At 42.8% G+C, this 20,499-nt stretch overlaps 1 protein-coding gene across 7 annotated transcripts in view; it reads right to left on the bottom strand.

Moving 5' to 3' along the window:
* Positions 1-20,499, bottom strand: part of LOC140191360 (oxysterol-binding protein-related protein 6-like) — a 125,707-nt gene that overhangs the window by 62,238 nt on the left and 42,970 nt on the right. For all 7 annotated transcript variants that reach the window (XR_011883816.1, XM_072248698.1, XM_072248696.1 and 4 more), the window contains exons 2-8: positions 16,532-16,740; positions 14,963-15,085; positions 13,290-13,343; positions 13,097-13,210; positions 11,890-12,027; positions 5,415-5,541; positions 4,295-4,398 (exon numbers count right to left, since the gene is read on the bottom strand). Coding sequence is in view for 6 of the 7 variants with exons in the window: in XM_072248698.1 (XP_072104799.1) it covers positions 4,295-4,398; positions 5,415-5,541; positions 11,890-12,027; positions 13,097-13,210; positions 13,290-13,343; positions 14,963-15,085; positions 16,532-16,630 (759 nt within the window). In the remaining variant the exon portion in view is untranslated. The remainder of the gene's footprint in view (positions 1-4,294; positions 4,399-5,414; positions 5,542-11,889; positions 12,028-13,096; positions 13,211-13,289; positions 13,344-14,962; positions 15,086-16,531; positions 16,741-20,499) is intronic.

The following is a 20,499-nucleotide window of genomic DNA, read 5'->3' as shown; positions in this document are numbered from 1 at the left end:
ATCAAGAACACGAGATTAAAAAAAAAATCCTTAAAATTGAGTCCATAGACTGGGAACATTTCAGTGATGGGGCAAGTGAAGTTGAGTGTAGTTATCCCCTTTGGTTCAAGAGCCTGATGGCTGAGGGGTAATAACTTTCTGAACCTGGTGGTGAGAGTCCTGAGGCTCATGTACCTTCTTGCTGGCAGCAGTGAGAAGAGAGCATGTCTTAGGTGGTGGGGGTCTCTGATGATGGATGCTGATTTCCTGGGACAATGCTCCTTGTAGACATGTTCAATGGTGGGGAGGGCTTTACCCGTAATGGACTGGGCTGGATCCACTACTTTTTGTAGAATTTTCCATTCAAGGACATTGGTGCTTCTGTAACCAGGCTGTGATGCAGCCAGTCAATATACTCTCCACCACACATCTACATAAGTTTGTTAAAGTTTTAGATTCTGCATAACAACTTCGCAAACTCCTAAGGGAGTAGAGACATTGTGCTTTCTTCATAATTGCATTTACATGCTGGGCCCAGGACAGGTCCTGTGAAATGATAACAGAAATTTAAAGTTGCTGACCCTCTCCACCTCTGATCCCTCAATGAGGACTGGCTTATAGGTCCTCCAGCTTCCTTCTGAAGTCAATCAGCTCCTTGGTCTTACTGACATTGAATAAGAGGACGTTGTTGTGGCACCACTCAGCCAGATTTTCAGTCTCCCTCCTATATGCTGATTCATCACCACCTTTGATTTGGCCTACGACAGAAAACTTGAATATAACATTGGAGCTGTCCTTAGCCACACAGTGATAAGTGGAAAGCGCATACAGCAGGAAGCTAAACACACTGCATTATGGTGCACCTGTGCTGATGAAGATCGTGAAGATGTTACTGATCCAAACTGACTGGTGCCTTCAAGTGAGGAAACAGAGGATCCAATTGCACAAGAAGGTATTGAGGCCAAGGTCTTGAAGTTCATTAATTAGCTTTGAGGGAAATGATGGTATTGAATACCGAGCTGTTGTTGATAAAGAGCACCCGGATATATCTTTGCTGAAGATGTTCCAGGTGAGTGAAGAGCCAATAAGCTTGCATCTGCTGTGAACCTGTTGGGCCGGTAGGCAAATTGGAGTGAATCCAAGCCGCTTCTCAGACATCAGTTGGTATGTTTCATCAAGCTCTCAAAACACTTCAGCACTGTGGATACAAGTGCTACCAGATGACAGCCGTTGAGGCAGGTCACCTGGTTCTTAGGCACTGGTATACTGAAAACTGCTTGAAGCATGTGGGTATCTCAGACTGCCAAAGCGAGAGGTTAAAGATCTGTGAACACACCAGCCAGTGGGTCAGCACAGGTCTTTAGTACTTGGCCAGGTACCCTGTCCAAGCCGCATGCTTTTTTGTGGCTTCACCCTCCTGAACACTGCTTGCACATCGGCCTCAGAGACTGAAGTCACTGGGTCATCGGGGGAGGGGGACTGTGGGAGTTTGTGATGGTTCCTCCATGTCTTGAGGGTCAAAGCGAGCATAGAAGGCAGTCAGCTCATCTAGAAGCAACGTCCCATTGTCACCCATGTCACTTGAATTTACTTCGTAATGATTTGATCCGTATAAATAGCACATAAGACAAGCTTTTCCACTGTATCTCAGCACACGTGGCAATAATTAACCAATGCCAACTTTGGCAAACAGCTACACTTGTGAAATTCAGAAGTCCCTGTCCTTCAACATTCTCAGGCTTTCAAGGCTAATCAAGGCTATGTTGGTCCTGTCCCTGCATTCCTCATGGAGTTGATGTTTGGTGAAGATCATTTCCATTATGTCTCCAGACAGAATTCGTATTGACATTTGGGGAGCAGCTATTCAGCCAATGGGAGGAGGACTTCCCCTGTGGCATACAAGGCATATTTCTCTATAGTTACTCCAATTATATCTTGCTGTTTTGGGTCCTTTCTTGAAACAGTCGTGATTATGGTGTCCAAGGTCTCTTGATAGATCTTCCTCCCTCTGGCTGTCACAGACGAGACTGTGAAATTCCTTTCCATCAAGCTTTAGAGCCTCAGCAGGGATACCTGCTGATTCCAAGACCATTAATGATTAACATACAACTTCTTGTTGGCCTCTGGTGTCATTAGTTTGGACCAGAATATTTATTGTACAGTGCTAACGGCAAGGACAGAATCACAATTAAGGAGGTCCTTAAGGAGCTGCTTCCAATGGGGAATGATTTCCCCTCTTTCCTTGAACTCCCTGTCGCATCGCATTCGAAGTGTCACCAGTTAGTTTGTTCTGTACCATACAATATTTAGTTTATACACTATGTGCAATTCATTCACAGATTTAATCCTTACTTTCCTAAGTTATTGTGTGTTGTATGTACTAGTGTGCTTTACACCTCAATCCAGAGGAATACAGTCTCATTTATTGGTATACTTGTATATAGTTAAATGACAGTAAACTTGACAATAGTTACTTTCAGGGCAATTACTTTCAAATTCAAAGAAAGATCTATTTAACAACTTGTGCTTCTGGCTGAAATGACTTCTAGCCACAACCTACACTGAACAAACCGATTTTGCGCACCCACTTCAGCACCTTGGCTTTTGTTACAACATTTCAAGTGAAACCAATTTCCTTATACTTATGTTTCCACAAATTTCCCTTCTGAATACCATTTCCCACTGACGCACTTTTTTGACCCCTCCACACCGCCCCCGCCATTACTTTATCATTTCCTGCCAGTCACCCCATGTACAGACACTTCTGTGCCTAGCATCACTTTATGGACATACAGATCCATTATACAAGCTACCTTATGAATTTATATTTATTGTGTTTTTTTTTAAAAAAGGATAAAGAACACAATAGTTTTAGTGTTTCTTTTAAAACTGCATCAGATCTGGAGTAACAATAATTTCATTCTCCTTTACACTTGTGCACTGGAAACGACACTAAACAATCTTGAGTGTTTTAAAATCAACTATTCTCACTGGTTCTTCTCTCAGAACTGTGGCCTGTTGCCAAAATGCAAATGAAAGGTCACCAGCAGCTCAGATACAGACCATTGTTTCACAGTAGGGAACTTTGATACAGTTGAGGCTGTCAACTGTCATAATTTTGATAAACCTGCTCAGCCAAAATCATGGGTAACACCTGCCAAAAACATTGGAAAATGACTGCGATGTAACGTCTCTTAGTTGACAAGCACTGGGCTGGGGGGAGCAGTATAGAGAAAAAACTCAAACTGTTAATATTAGCAAACTTGATACAACATTGTTTTCCTTTTGTACTACCTCAGTATACTTTTGTATGGAATGATCTGTCCGCAAACAAAAGCTTTTCACTGTACCTCAGTACATGTGACAATAACTCAACTACTTTCAGGCTTAGATCTTTGACTTTATGTAATACAAAACCGGGGTAAGAGTGCTCAAATTTAAAAGATAAACAAGAGATTATGCAGATGCTGGCAACCTTAAGCTGTGTGAAGTTATTGCCACTCAGGTTCCTTTTAACTCTTTCCCCACTCACCTTAAATGTATCCCCTCTAGTTCTCGATTCACCAGGGAGAGGGAAAAGACTGTGCATTCATTGCCTCACTCAATTTTATACACCTCTAAGATTACTTTAGTTTTCCCACACTCGAAGGAGTAAAAACCCTAATGTGCACAAACTCCCCATATAATTCAGGCTACTACTGTTCAACCTATTTAGGGCTTTTATAACTTTAAACATCTTAATCAAATCTTCCCTTAGCCCAGAAGAGAATTCAGGGACAAGGACTGGAGGAGGCCTGACCTGGGGTTCGAGGCCTGCATATGAGTGAGAGGATAGGTGAAAGGAAAGGGGTTTGTTTTGCCCTTGCTGTTGCTTGCGTTGTTCCGTTGTATATCATGCTGGCACTGGAATGTGTAATAACACTTGTGGGCTGCCCCCAGCACATCCCTGGGTGTGCTGACTGTTGACACAAACACATTTCACTGCATGTTTCGATGTACAGGTGAAAAATGAATCTGAATGTGCACACAGACACACAAATGCGTTTCACTCCACCGCATCATCAGGTTAGACCCATTTACATAAAACATCTCAAGTTTTAAATACTGTTACAAACTTCAAATCAATTCTAAATGGCCGTTTTTGGTTCTATTTAAACCCTAACTGGAACGCTTTATATTTAACAGAATTAAAACCTTCTCCCCCCCCCCCCCCTTGATTTACAAACAATGACGAGGAAGTAGTGAGCACACAGACTAGGCAACATTCCTCCACTTTACCACCAGGTAAGGCCCATTTAAAACATTCACTCCATACCTGAGCATCACAAATGACCGGTGCTGAGTGAACCCTGTCCACCACCTCCAACTTCTGCAGGAGTTTGTTCAGTTCCAACAGGTTCAACTGACACTGGCTGAGACCTTAAAAAAAATAAACAAGAATTAGAAACTAATAAGATGCACGTGAGCCTTTTCCTCCTGAACTTCCAAAGCCCAGAGACTGTGTTGTTCCTCATTTCTGGTACAACACCAGCCGATTCAGCACAATTTTAAAATTTATATTTAGAGACAAGTGCAGAACAGGTCCTTCCACCCCACTGAGCCATGCCATCCATAAACCCACCGATTTAACCCTAGCCTAATCAGAGGACAATGACCAATTAACCTACTAACCAGTAGGTCTTTGGAGTGTGGGAGGAAACCAGAGCAGCCCCAGATGCACATGGGAAGAATGTACAAACTTTCTTAGAGGACACTGGAATTGAATTCTGAACTCTGACCCAAGTAGTAATAGCATCGCGCTAAGCGCTGTGCTACCGTGCTGCCCGGGTTTTTGCACCACTTTCATTTCCTCTTTAGGATCCAAACCTGCACGGAACATGACAAAGTTCTCCTCCCACCTCATTCTCAAGGCAGCAAGTGACAGGCAGGACCATCCCTTTACCGTCAATTACAGCAAAAGAAAAATATTGCCAATATTGAAAACATAAAAGACAGAAAATGCTGGAAATACTCAGATGGCATTTGCAGAGGGAGAAACAGAGTTAGTGCTCTAAGTCACATGACCCTTGTAACTCCAGCATCGCACTGCTATATAATTATCCATCCGAAACATCCCAGCTTTCTTGAACTGAAATACTTCAGTGTGGTTAATGGCTTTTGTCTTTTCACTACCCACATGCACGTTTCCAGAAAGTCTCCTCTCATTTTCCCAACTTTTGAGTATCTGTCAATTTACTTTTATCCAAACTCTCACAAATTTTACAACAGAGGTGAAATTCCAGACCTCATTTAAGCAGCGGCTCGATGGTTTATAGAGAATGCTTGCGATAGGTTAGCTGTATCTACTCACCTGCCTGGCATCTGTCAAAAAGGCCAAATGTTAGGCACCAAAAAATACATCTACAGATTAAATGTGTACAGTCTCCAGGAGGTACCTTCACCACAGTGATCCCATTCGTCAGAGTGCTGCAACCACTCTGCCGTCACAGTCGGTCCACTCGCTGATGCGGAAGGAAGGTGACCATTGCCTTCAAACTCTCTGAGGGAGTCGCTCTTCTGTGCCTAAACAACATGACAATCAAGTGCTTATTTTGTCCACAGAAACAGAGCACATTGAGATTGTATTTAATGGAGAACTTTCTAAACAAACTGGAAAATTTTCAAAGAAGCTTATCCTATTCGGATCACATAACTAAGTCATCACTCAGGTGGTCTTGAGGGTATAGTTCAAAGTCAATTATGAAAGTACATACATGTCACCATATACTACCCTGAGATTCACTTGATATTCACAGATTTATTTTATAGATTTATTTATAGATTCAGAGATTTTAGCGGCAAATCGGAAACCTGACAGACTGAGTTCATCGATCGAGTAGAAAAGGCAGCGATTCACAACAGTTTGGAGCTTTGAGCAGCGGCAAATCAGAGATCAGAAGCCTGAGAGAACGCAGCTCACTCAGGTTCCTCGACTGAGTGGAAAGGCAGCGTCTCGTGGCAGTTTGGAGCTTTGAGCAGTGGAAACTTGGAAATTGGAAGCCCAAGATGTAGCTCACTCAGGTTCACTGGTTGAATAGAAAAGGCAGCAACTTGCGACAGTTTGGAGCTTTCAGTAGCGGCAAATCAGAGAGATCAGAAGCCTGAGAAGATGTAGCTCACTCAGGTTCACCAACTAGGTAGAAAAGGCAGCAACTTGCGACAGTTTGGAGCTTTCAGCAGCGCACAATTGAAGGTTGGAAGCCTGAGAGAAGGTAGCTCATTCAGGTTTGCCTATTGTGCCGTAAAGGCAGTGTCTCACGGCAATTTGTAACTTTGAGCAGCGGCAAATCAGAGATCATAAGCCTGAGAAAATGTAGGTCAGTCAGGTTTGGCAATTGAGTAGAAAAGGCAGCGACTCGCAGCAGTTTGGAGCTTTGACCAGCGGCAAATTGAAGGTCAGAAGCCTGAGAAGACATAGCTCAGGTTCGCTGAGTAGAAAAGGCAGTGACTTGCGGCAGGTTGTAGCTTTGAGCAGCGGCAAATCGGAGATCATAAGCCTAAGATACAGCTCACTCCGGTTCACCAGTTAGGTAGAAAAGGCAGCGATTCACGGCAGTTTGGAGCTTTGAGCAGCAGCCAATCAGCGTTCAGGATTGATTGGCAAGAACAAATTAGAACAAGGCAGTGGCAAGCAGAGTGGCCATTGTCAGAGTGCAGAGTTAGAGTGGAGATTTTTAGGCTGCAGTGAGAAGAGGATTTAGTGAGAAAAGGCAAAAAAGCTGTAGGTAGATTTCCCCCTCCCTCCCCTACAGTTTATTGTTATTCCTTCTTTATATTTGCTCAGGTAGAACCGTAGTGAAGCCAGGCAGGAGAATGGAATACTCCTCTTCCGGGAGGTGGTAAGGCAGGGTCCCTGACAACTACACCTGCAAAAAGTGCATCCAGCTACGAACAACCCACGTTAAGGAGTTGGAATTGGAACTGGATGAACTCCAGATCAATTCAGGAGGGTGAGGGGGTGATAGACAGGACATAAAAAGAGGTAGTTACACCGAAGGTGCAGTACGCAGCAAACTGGGTGACAGTCAGGAAGGGGAAAGGTGTTAAGGAGCCAGTGCAGAGTATCCCTGTGGCCATCCCATTCAACAATAGGTAAACCAATTTGAATACCGTCTGGGGGGTGGGGGAAGAGACAATCTTGCAGAGGAAAGTCACAGCGGTCAGGTCTCTGGCACTGAGTCTGATTCTGCGACTCTGAAGGGAAGGGGGAAGAAGAGGTGAGCTGTGGTGACAGGGAATTCATTAGGGGAACAGGCAGGAGGTTCTGTGGACGAGATTCCTAGATGGTATGTTATCTCCCGGGTGCCATGGTCTGGGACATCTTGAATAGAGTCCTCAGTATTCTTAAATGGGAGGGTTAGCAGCCATAGTCTATGGAGGTACCAATGACGTGGGTAGGAAGAGGGACAAGGTTCTGCAAAGGGAGCTCAGGGAGTTAGGTGCTGAGTTAAAGAGCAGGAACTCCAGGGTTGTGATCTCAGGATTGCTACCTGTGCCATGTGCCAGTGAGGCCAGAAATGGAAAGACCATACAGTGTAATACGTGGTGAAGGAGTTGGTGTAGGAGGGAGAGCATCAGATTTTTTTGATTATTGATTGGGCTCTCTTCCAGCAAAGGTGGGACCTGTACAGAAGGGACGGTTTGCACCTGAACTGGAAGGGGACTAATATCCTCGTGGAAAGGTTTGTTAAAGCTGCACGGATGGGTTTAAACTAGAGTTGCAGGGAGATGGGAACCAGAACTGATAGAGGAGAGGTTGTGGAGACAGATGTTAAGACCTCAAACAAAGTCAAGAACCAAAAGGTTGAGTAATGCTGCAAATAATGTCCTGAGCTGTATATATTTCAATGCAAGTAGTATTGTAGGAAAGGCAGATGAGCTCAGGGCATGGATCAACATATGGAATTATGATATTGTAAATATTAGTGAGACTTGGTTGCAGGAGGGGCAGGACTGGCAGTTCAGTATTCTGGGGTTCAGTTGTTTCGGATGCAACAGAGAGATAGGGATTAAAGGAGGGAGGGGTGGTGTTACTAGGCAGGGAAAATGTCACAGCAGTGCTCAGTCAGGACAGACTGGAGATCCCATCCAGTGAGGCACTATGGGTGGAAATGCGAAATAAGAGAGTTATGACAATATTAATGGGGCCACCCAACAGTCCGAGGGATTTAGAGGAATAAATTTGCAGAGAGATCACTGACTGCTGCAAGAAACAAGGTTGTTATAGTAGGTGACTTTAGCTTTCCACATATTGACTGGGACTCCAATATTGTAAAAGGGTTGGATGGGATAGAGTTTGTCAAATGTGTTCAAAAAAGTCTCCTTAATCAGAACGTGAAATCTCAACGAGAGAATGCACAGTACTTGATCTGATATTAGGGAAAGAGACAGGGCAGGTGACAGAAGGTTGTGTAGGGGAACAATTTGCATGTAGTGATCACAATGCCTTTTGTTTCAAAGTAAATATACAAAAAGATGGGTCTGGTCCACAGATTGAGATTCTAAACTGGAGAAGGGCTGATTTTGACAGTATCAGAAATGATCTGGGAAGTGTGGATTGGGACAGGCTGTTTTCTGGCAAAGGTGTACTTGGTAAGTGGGGGGCCTTCAAGAGTGAAGTTGAGAGTACAAAGCTTGGAGGTACCTGTCAGAATAAATGGTGAAGATAACAGGTGTAGGGAACCTTGATCTTGAGGCCCTGGTTAAGGGTGGGGGGGGGGGGAAGAGGGTGTATAGTAGATATAGGCAGGTAGGAACAAATGAGGTGCTTATGGAGTACAAGAAATGCAAGGGAACACAAAAATATTCAGGAGTGTTAAAATGGGGCACAAGGTTGCCCAAGCAGACAAGGTGAAGGAGAATCCTAAGGGATTCTACAGATATGTTGAGAGCAAAAGGATTGCAAGGGACAAAATTGGTCCTCTGGAAGATCGGAATGGTAATCCATGCATGGAGGTAAAAGAGATGGGGCAGATGTTAAATGAAATTTTTGCACCTGTGTTTACTCAGGACACAGCCACAGAGTCTATAGAAGTGAGGCAAAGCAGCATTAGCTTCATGGACCCCATACAGATTGCAGAGGAGATGGCGTCTGTTGTCCGAAGGTAAATCAGGGTAGATAAATTCCCAGGGCCTGACAAGGTGTTCCCTCGGAACCAGCAGGAGGCATGTGTAAAAATTGCCATGGCCCTAGAAGTGATTTAAACCCATCCTTAGCAACAGGTGAGATACCAGAAGATTAGAGGATAACCAATATTGTTTTGCTGTTTAAAAAAGGCTCCAAGCATAAACCAGGAAATTATAGGCTGGTGAGTCTGACATCAGTTGTGAGAAAGTTATTGGAAGGTATTCTAAGGGAGGAGATATACAAGTATTTGGATAGACAGACATGGACTAATTAAGGATAGTCAGCATGGCTTTGTGTGTGGTAGGTCATGTCTGAGGAAGTCACCAGGAAAGCGGATGAAGGCAAGACAGTGGATGTTGTCTACATGGACTTTAGTAAGGCATTTGACAAGGTCCTGCAAGGGAGGTTGGTCAAGAAGGTTCAGTCACTCGGCAGTCAAGATGAGATGGTAAATTGGACTGGACAATGGCTTTGTGGGAGAAGCCAGAGTGGTAGCAGATGGTTGCCTCTCTGGCTGAAGCCTGTGACTAGTGGAGTGGTGCAGGGATTATTACTGGGTCCATTGTTGTTTGTCATCTATATCAACAATCTGATGATGCAGTTAACTGGATCATCACATTTGTGAATGACACCAAGATTGGTGCAGTGAACAATGAGGAAGGCTATCATGGCTTGCAGCAGGACCTGGACCAGCTGGAAAAATGGTAGATGGAATTTAACATAGACAAGCGCGAGGTGTTGCATTTCTGTAGGACCAGCTAGGATAGGTGCTATATAGTGAGGAGTGTGGTAGAATAGAGGGACGTGGGAAATTAAGTCCACAATTAATTGAAAGTGGCGCCAGAGGTAGATAGGGTTGTAAAGAAAGCTTTTGGCACATTGGCCTTCATAAGTAAAAGTGTTGTGTACAGGAGATGGGATGTTGTGTTGAAATTGTACAAGACATCGGTGAGGCCTAATTTGAAGTAGTGTGCGCATTTTTGGTCACCAACCTACAGGAAAGATGCAAATAAGATTGAAGGAGTACGGAGAAAATTTACAAGTATATTGCTGGGTCTGGGGGACTTGAGTTATAAGGAAAGATTGAATAAGTTAGGACTTTATTCCTAGGAACGTAGAAGACAGAGGAGATTTGATAGAGGTATACAAAATTATGAGGGGTATAGATAGGGCAAATAAAAGCAGGCTTTTTCTACTGAATTGGGTGAGGCTAGAAATAGAGGTCATGGGTGAAGGGTGAAAGATGAAATATTTAAGAAAAACCTGAGGGGGAACTACTTCACTCAGAAGATGGTGCGAGTGTGATACAAGTTGCCAGTGGAAGTAGTAGATGTGGGTTTGATTGCAATGTTTAAGGGAAATTTGATTAAGTAGGTGGATGGCAGGGTATGGGGGGGGGGGGGGGGACCTATGGTCCCAATGCATGTCGATGGGTGTAGGCAGTTTAAATGGTTCGGTACAGACTAAATGGGCCGTTTCTGTGTTGTACTTTTCTATGACTCCATTATTTTGATTTATCTCATTTTATAAAAGGAGTATAAAAATAAATCTCACATGAGATTCATAGTCAGTGACATCATCATTCTATCAGGGTCTGAGGAAGAGAAGCTGAATGTGATGAGGGACAGATTGCCCTATCAGGATGCCCCAAAACCCTTTTAGATGGTTTAGGCTTCCCCGCAAAATTAAATAATTTTAGCATAATAATCTGTTGGAGGTGAGGTTATGGCACCCTGCTGGAAAAGTGAACCACCTCAGCACACTCTGGCCAATGGAAAATAAACCTTACTGGAAAGTAAACAGTAGAGACACCAAGACCAGCTATCTTGTTGTTTAACTGTGACCAGATGCTCTGCAAAAGTACCCAAACAACACTCAGTAATGCTGCATGGGAATAGGCCCTTTGGCCCACATGGTCCATGCCAACAACTGCATCCTCCCTGCTGGTCACAGTTGCCCACAACTCTCCAAGCCCTCCTCTTCCATGTACCTATCCAAATACTACTTAAACATGTTGCAACTGTACTCACATCAACCACCTCTTCTGGCAGTTCATTCCTGGCACTCACCACCCCCTGTGTAAAGAAATTACCTTAGACCTCTTAAATCTCTTCCTTTTCTAGTATCAGTGCCCCTAGTTGTGGGCTTCTCAACTGTAAGGAAAAGACTACCATCCACCTTGTGACTTTATAAACCTCAATGAGGTCATGTCTCATTCTCTTACACTCTTAAGGAATAAAGACATAGCAGAGCCAACCTATCCTTACAACTCGGGCTCTAAGTCTAGGCGACATGCTCAAATCTCTTCCGCAGCCTCTCCAGCTTACACAATGTCTGTCCTATAAAAGGGTAACCAAAGCAATACACAATACACCATTAAGCCACTTGTTTACTCCAGCTTCATAACATTAAACATCTGGGACATGCCCTCTTCTCATTACTACCAGGTACAGTATTGGGGAGTCCTAAACCAGAGGGAACAGCTCCTTCTCCTCTGCCATCAGATTTCGGATCGGTCCATGAACACCACCTCCCTATTCCTCTTCTGCACGACTTTTTAAAAAAATTGTAATTTATAGTAACTTTTTTTAATGTCTGAACTGAACTGCTACGACAAAAGCAACACATTTCACGACATATCAGTGATAATAAACCTGATTTTGACTAGACATCGGTTATGGAACACCACAAGGATAAAGGGGGAAAATACATTTGAGGCCATTATTACACAACAGAGCCCATACCACGTTGGCTGTAGTTGGAGAGATGGGAAGACTGTACCCATTTGCTCCATACGAGACTTTCACGTGGTCTCCTTTCTGGAACAATCGATGATAGCAGAGCTTAGATACCCAAGTGGTGAAGACTTCCTGAGATTTCACCTGCAATAATACAACATAGGATTCAGTGTCATTGGGTGAATCAGTAAAACAAATCTAAAAAGCGCTATGATCTGTAATGAATATTCCCTTTTGAGCAGTTTGATTCTTCTCCATAATTGGATAAGTACACTCAGTGGGCACTTTATTAGGTACACCTGCTCCTTAATGCTAATACATAATTAGCCAATCATGTCACAGCAACTCAATGCATAAAAGCATGCAGACAGGGTCAAGAGATTCAGTTGTTGTTCAGACCAAACATCAGAATGGGGAAGAAATGTGATCCAAGTGATATTTGACCGTGGGATGATTGTTGGTGCCAGACGGGTTGGTTTGAGTATCTCTGAAGCTGCTGATCTCCTGGGATTTTTCACGCACAGTCACTCGAGTTTACAGAGAATGGTGCAAAAAAACAAACAAAAAAAAAATTTCAGTGAGTGGCTGCCCTGTTGGCGAAAATGCCTTGTTAATGAGAGAGTTCAGAGGAGGATGGCCAGACCAGTTCAAGCTGACAGGAAGGTGACAGTAATTCAAATAACCACACGTTACAACAGTGGTGTGCAGAACAGCATCTCTGAATGCACAACATGTTCAATCTTAAAGTGGATGGTCTACAAGCAGCAGAAGACCATAAGCAAACACTCAGTGGCCACTTTATTAAGTACAGGAGGTACCTAATAAAAGGGGCCAGAGTGTATATACTTGTCTTTTTTTAAAAGTTAATCATCCAGCACTGTATGGATACCACCCCAGTGAATCATACTTAAAGTTTACATTGAGTCTTAAATGCATTTAGTAATCAAACTATCCTTAGAGTTGATTCCTGATGACCATTCTGCAGTAAGTACCCAAACTGAAGTATAATTTGTTTGGAACACTCAAGTTTTAATGGCAAAATTGCCCTGTTTTTGTCATTTCTTTCCACAAATTCTGTCTCCAATATTCGATATAAAAAAGAAAGCTAATTCACTAAGTTTGTTCTCTAATATCTCAAATTGCAGAATATAATTACCAAGTTGCCAGCAATTTTATGTACATGTTTACATATTTAAAAGCCAGCACACATTACCTTCAGGTGATAAAGGTTCTCTTCTGCATCCAAGTCAATGCGCTTGGATTTCTTGTTAATGGACATTACAGAGAGGCCAATGTTGATGGAACCGTGAAGTTTTCCTCTCAGGATCTGTAAATTTAGAAGAGATCTAGTTACTTGTGAAATAAATTGTTGAGCAAGACAGACAAATGAAGAGGAAAATGCTTACATCTTGTTGAGTTTTGGCATACTTGAGAATTCCCTTTTCCAAGATAAAGTATCGCTGAAGGACAAAAAAAAAAAATGAAAAATTGAGCTTTTTTAAAATCACTTTGAAAATATCATTTTTCCTTAGTATTTTAACTATTGAATTTATACATTGACCACGTGATCTTAAACTTAATCAAGAGGAACTATGTAAAGTTCACACACATCTTTGAATTTCAATATCATCTTTTTTGGTCATTTATTTTCACTTACAAGATCAAGACAGCGTTAGCAAGGACTGCATTTATTGGCCATGGGAAGATGGTTATGAGCTACCTTCCTAATAGTGGCTTGTGAGGTCATTTCACAAGTCAGTTGAAAGTCATCACATTGCTGTGCATCTGAAATCACATATTGGTCAAATTTGGAATAGTAATGTTCTTCATTGAATATATTTAAGCAACAGTTTAATCATCACCATTAGTGATAATAGTTTTCCCCTCACTCTCACTTCCAAATTGAATGAAATTAATCAGTTTACTTATTTAATGTTGGGATTGGATCTCATACCTGTGCATACTAGCCCTGATGTCAAGATTGGGACGGCACAGTAGTGCAGCAGTAGGCATTAACACTTTATAGTGCCAGTGATTGAGGTTCAATTCCCGCTGCTGTCTGTAAGGAGTTTATATGCTCTCCCCGTGACCGCATGGGCTTCCTCGCTTTTCCAAAGGCATACGGGTTAGAGTCGGTAAGCTGTGGGCACGCCGTGTTGGCGCTGGAAGCATGGTGACACTTGCAGGCTGCCCCCAGCACATCCTTTGTCCGTGTTGGTGAAATGTGTCATTTGCATCAATTACCGTGCTTCAACTCCCTATTGACGGTGTTTGTTTCTGGAAAAGATGTTTTTATTTAAATCACTAACATCTAGAAGTCAAGTGAATTACATACGGAGGAAACAACTTAAGTAAATCAAAGCCAGCAAGACTGGGAAGACAGATCTTTTGGGCTCGCCTCCCTTTCAGGTCTCATTTCAAATCCATTACAGGCAGTCACCATTTTATGGGCATTGTATCACTGAAATTTGCACATAATTAATTCAACAAACCTAAGAATTTGAGATACCGAATAAAATTTACTCATGGAACTTATGAGGGGAAAGGAAATAAATTAACAATTTTTTTTCAACTTGTGTGTACAGATGATGTGGTGCTGCATTGTGGTAAATTGCAATCTAGACCACCCTCAACACCAGCTCCCCTTTTACCTCTCCTCATCTTGCCTATTACCCCCTCTGGTGCCGTTCCTCCTTCCCTTTCTCCCATGATCCACTCTCCTATCAGATTCCTCTTTCTTCAGCCCTTTACCTTTTCCACCAACCACCTTCATCACCCCTCCCACCTACCTTCCCTCTCACCTGGCTTCACTCATCACCTTGTAGCTTGTACTCCTTCCATTCCTCACCACCTCATCCTAGCTTCTTCCCCCTTCCTTTCCCATCCTGAAGGGTCTTGGCCCAAAACGATGACTGACCTTCTTGAGTTCCTCTGGCATAATGTTGCCTCACCTTCCAGCTCCTCCAGCATTTTGTATGTGATACTCTGGATTTCCAGCATCTGCAGAATCTCTTTTGTTCAAATATGCAGAGGGCTCTTAAAATATATTGGTGCAGTCATCCCTTGTTAAGACACTAACCTTATGCCAGCCTTTCAAAGGCCATTTCCTCTTCTTCAGCAAGTATCCTTCCTGCCTCTCGAGATCCAGAGAAGCATGGCTATCTCCCAGTGGTTCCTCCATTACTTCCCAGTTCTCAGAGTTCTGGAGTAAAGACAGTACTGTGGTTCACTTACACTTTTAAAGAAAAACACACTTATTGAACTTGATAAGCAACAATAGTTTATTGCCACTTTCAGATAATTTTAACTAGGTAAAATCAGATTGAGAGATGGTAGCTACTACTGGACTACAATTCAAACCAACCACCCTCAAAAGAAATGTACACTACCATGTTCTTTTCATTGACTGTAGATAATGGACTGCATCCTCCAAATCTTCATTTTCATTATAATATTCAAGATCATTGTTGATACCTTCAAATACTTTGTAGTTCCTAACTTTAGTATGTCTTCAGGTGTTGCTCATCATCTATACCATTGACCTAGATGATAATGTGGTAAACTGGATCAGCAAATTTGAGGACAACACCAAGATTGAGGGCAGCATAGACAGCAAGGAAGACTAACAAAGCTTGCATTGGGATCTGGACCAGCTGGAAAAGTGGCAGATGGAGTTTCATGTGGATCAATGCGAGGTGTTGCACTTTGGGAGGACAAACCAAGGTAGGTCTTACAGAGTGAACGGTATGGCACCAAGGAATGCGGTAAGACAGACGGATGTGGGAATACAGATCCATAATTCTGTCACAGATAGATAAGGCCGTAAAGAGTGCTTTAGCATATTAGTATTCATAAATCAGAGTATTGAGTACAGGAGTTGGGATGTTACATTGAAGATGTACTTGGCCTTTTCTCCTTGGAGCAACAGAGGATGAGAGGTGATCTGACAGAGGTGTATACGATGATGAGAGGCATTGATCATGTGGATAGTCAGAGGCTTTTCCCCAGGGCTGAAATGGCTAGCACAAGAGGGCACAGTTTTAAGGTGCTTGGAAGTAGATGCAGAGGAGACGTCAGGGGTAAGTTTTTCCATGCAGAGTGGTGAGTGCGTGGTATGGGCTGCCGGCGACGGTGGTGGAGACAGATTTGATAGGGTCTTTTAAGAAACTCCTGGACAGGTACATGGAGCTCAGAAAATAGAGGGCTATGGGTAACCTTAGGCAATTTCTAAGGCAAGGACATGTTCAGCACAGCTTTATGGGCTGAAGGGCCTATATTGTGCTGTAGGTTTTCTAGGTTTCTAAATTAGCCCTCACAAATGTCTTAGAGTATTGTGTACAGTTCTGGTCACCTACCTACAGGAACAATATCGAAAGAGTGCAGAAAAATTTATAAGGATGTTCAGGACTTGAGGACCTGAGTCATATGGCAAATAGCACTATTTACATCACTGATGCATGGAATCAAACCATTAATCCCATCACAACCACGCTCATTATCAGATTACTACCCCTGGAAGCATGTTGTGGACAAACTGACAGATGCATCTCCTATAATACTACAATGGCCACAAAGTGCAAAGAGTTCACTACTTAACTACTGCAAAGCCACACAGGGACACAAAAAAATCCATGACTCTCCATCTTACCTGGTGCACACTAGTAGGTTTGGAAGATGCATTGCTGCTGCTTCTTGTCAGAGGTGACGTTCTTTGGGAGGCAGGAGGAACCTTCTCATCAGCGTTCATGGCTGTCAGGTACCCAGACACCACCAGACTGAGGCAATCAAACAGCTCCTAGAGGCTGATCAGGCACTCTCTCCTCAGCGATTCACACATTTGGACATAATCAAACATTCCTAAAAGGACCCAAAAATATTCAGTTACTTTATCCAGCATTAAACAAGGTCTTTTTTTAAACAAAGGGAAATTGGCAGAATCAATAAAAACAGTAGACGTTACTTGGTCATGATCCCATGGCATATGTGGGAGATTACTGGCCTCAAATATGTTATGCTCAAAAATTGGGTGGCACGTTAGCATAGTGGTTAGCGCAATCGCTTCACAGCACCAGTGACCATGTGGGTTTCCTCCCATGTTCCAAAGATGAATGGGTTAGGGTTAGTGAGTTATGCCCGTGCGATGTTGGCACCAGAAGTGTGACAGCCCTTGCAGGCTGCCCAGCACAATCCTCTCGCTGATTTGATGCAAAACAACGCATTTCACTATGTTTTAATGTACAAGTGACAAATAAAGCAAATTTTCAAAAATCTTTTTAATCTCTAAATTGCATGCTTGTGTGAAGTGCTTTTGCACTAGTGATCTATATTATTCAGTTGAAGCAAGCCGAATCCCACCACTTCCCTTGCGCCATCCCCAATCACTCCACACGTTCATGGCTCTAAACATTCACTTTCTATACCACTCGCTTGCTGTGCACCATCTACATAATGCATACTCACAAGAGTTCTCCACCGTGACGTTGGAAGATCACAAAAAGCCCAATACAAGTACCTCTGAGGCAGGAAATCCTGACTTCACGGAAGTGCCAGAGAAGATGGAATTACCGTGGGCCTGTCCTGAACGAGGGATGTGGAAGGGGACAAATTTTCACCTGGTTCTGCACCGAGACGCAGCAAGTTACAAGCCTCCCCTATGTGCTGCTCTCCTCAATCTGAACAATGCTCTGAATTTACAAATGACTGTTTACATAGAATGCTGTACTTTTAAAAATCACAGTTGCTTCAGAGTTGGGAAAATCACCACGTGGTTAAATCCTGGTGAGTGCAAAAGTGTTACACATTGAGAAGTGAAGTCTAAGGGGAACACAGAGTTAATGGCAGGACAGGGATTTTGGGGTCCAAGCTGATACCTCCTTGAAAGTGTCAGTACAAGTAGATAGTGGTAAAGGTGTAAGGCATGTTTGCCTTCATCTCTAGGGGCATAAAAATCTGGGAGTCATGTCACAGTTGTACAAAACAAAACTTTGGTTAGGCAGCACCTGTAGCTTCCACTGAAGGAAGGATTTGGAAAGGGTTGAGAAGTCTACCAGGAATCCGCCTGGATAAGTGTATATGACCTATAACGGAGAGGTTGGCCAGATTGTTTTCTCTGAAATATTGAAGACCTGATCAAAATTTTATAAAATTGAGACACAGATAGGGTAGACAGCCAGAATTCAGTGGTAGATGCCTGCAACATGCTACTGGGGGTGGTAATGGAAGTAGAAATGGTGGTGTTCAAGAGCCTTTTCAACAAGCTCATGAATGTGCAGGGAACTGAGAGAGATGGATTACGTGCAGGCAGTAGGGATTATGTTCATCATGCAGGCATCACAGATAGAAGGATTTGTTCCTGAGCTGTACTATTTCATGTTCTAAGTATGCCAAGATCATTCTTCAGTTAAAGACAGTTAAAAATAATGTCCCCGTTTTAGTATCTTTCCAGAGAGAGGGTGTGGGGAGAGAGGAACAGAGAACTTAGTGATGAATAGTTAGAGATTCACACATGATGTACACAGCTCCCTAGAGAAGGAAGGCACATTCCGCCTCACCCCACACAGCAGCTCACATTACAAATAACTGTACTTTTCTCAGTTACAATTCATCGCTGGGACAGAAATCCTGAGTCAGCATTAACTGTTAATTGATTGGACAGCACTGGAAGTGGCATCACATTGCAAGCTCCAACCCTTGACCGTGGAGGGGGTGGGGGGGGTGGTGGTGGAGGGAGTGCTCTTTTTTTCCCAGAATCAGATTTAATATCACCAGCATGTGTCGTGAAATTTGTCTTTGCGGCAGCAGTACAAAGAAATACATGATACAGTAACAAAAATTGTGAATTACAGCAAGAATATACAGTGCCTATACAATATCCCCCAGGAAGTTTTCATGTTTTGTTTTACAACATTGAATCACAGTGGATTTAATTTGGCTTTTTTTTGGGACACTGATCAACCAAAAAAGATTCTTTCATGTCAAAGTGAAAACAGATCTCTACAAAGATCTAAATTAATTACAAAATATAAAACACAAAATAATCAATTGCACAAGTATTCACCCCCTTTAATATGACACACCAAATCATCACTGGTGCAGTCAATTGGTTTTAGAAGTCACATAATTAGTTAAATAGAGATCTGTTTTGGGAGACCTGTGTGCAAAGTGTTTCAATTGATTGTAGTAAAAATACACCTGTACCCGGAAGATCCAACTTTTGGGGTTACGGAAAGTGAAGCGGACAGGAAGTGCAACTACAGGACGTAGCTGACTGAGGGAATTTGGAAAGAGCATTCTCTACCGGACGAGCGGAGGGAGTTGGCTCGACTGGAAGCTGGCTGTGTTTTGCTTGATGCATGAATGTGGTTTGGAACCTGTTGAGGGAAAGAGAGTGGGAAAGGAACGGAAATTGCTGGGAGGGGATTGTGTGGGTCCGGTAATGGCGGACAAGATAAGAGGCGGGGTTGAGGGAAAGAAAGTGGAGAAGGAGAGGGATAGAGACTTGGGACCAGAGGTAGGCAGCTGGGGAGAGGTGGCTTATTGTGAAGGGAGAAACAAAGGGAATGAGGAGGTAGTGAGGGGTCGGATGAATAAAAACCAAGACAAAGGGAATAAAAGAATAAGAAATGATAGTGGAAAAAGCTCTGAAAGTGAGGAAGATGAACAAGCTCAGAGAGGAAGTGTTGTCATAATTAGGTTTAATGAGAAGGCTCAGGGACATATGAAGAAAATTAACCCATTTGTGCTAACAACAACTCTGGCAAATAAGATAGGGGAAATAGTATTTGCAAAAGTCCTTAATGATGGCAACTTACTGGTAAGATGTGCGAATGAGGAACAACTTGAGAAAGCACTCAAGCTAAAAGAGACAGGAAAATGCAAGGTGGAATACACTGGGAGGGTGGGAGCACAAAATAGTGGTTGTAAAGGAGTGATCACAGGGGGGTACCAATGAGTACAGATATGGAGGAGTTAAAGAGGAATATCAAAGGAGGGAAAGTAATGAATGTTCAAAGACTGAAAACAACAAAGGAGGGAGTGAAAAAAGAAAGTGAATCAGTATTGATTGAATTTGAAGAAGAAAGAGTGCCAAGGAAGGTGTTCCTGGGTTTCATGAGTTACCCAGTAAGGGTGTATGTGCCAAAGCCACTGAGGTGCTATAATTGTCAAAGGTTTGGACACGTGGCTAAAAACTGTAAAAGGCAGAGGAGATGTGCTAGATGTGGGGGTGATCATGAATATGGAAAGTACAGAACAGGAGTGCAACCAAAATGCTGCAATTGTGGAGGAGCTCATAATATGGCATATAGTGGGTGTGAGGTTATGAAACGGGAGAATAAAATTCAAGAAATAAGAGTGAAAAGAAAGATCACTTATGCGGAAGCTGTAAAAATGTCAAGAGAACAGAATAATGTTCCTAATGAACAGGGAGCAATAGGGATACGAGAGATGCAACAAAGAACAAATGACAGGATTTATGTAGACAAAAAGGCTCTAGTAACATTCATTGCAGGAGTGATTAATAGTACGGCTGAGGTAAAGTCAAAAAGTGACAAAATTCAGCTGGTGGTAAAAGCAGCAGTAAACCATTTAGGGTTAGTAGGACTGACATGGGAGGAA

This window comes from Mobula birostris, chromosome X (assembly GCF_030028105.1).
Source record: "Mobula birostris isolate sMobBir1 chromosome X, sMobBir1.hap1, whole genome shotgun sequence".
Classification (NCBI taxonomy): Eukaryota; Metazoa; Chordata; class Chondrichthyes; order Myliobatiformes; family Myliobatidae; genus Mobula; species Mobula birostris.
Note: the sequence above shows the minus strand (reverse complement) of the source record. Positions and strands in the feature narration are given on the sequence as shown.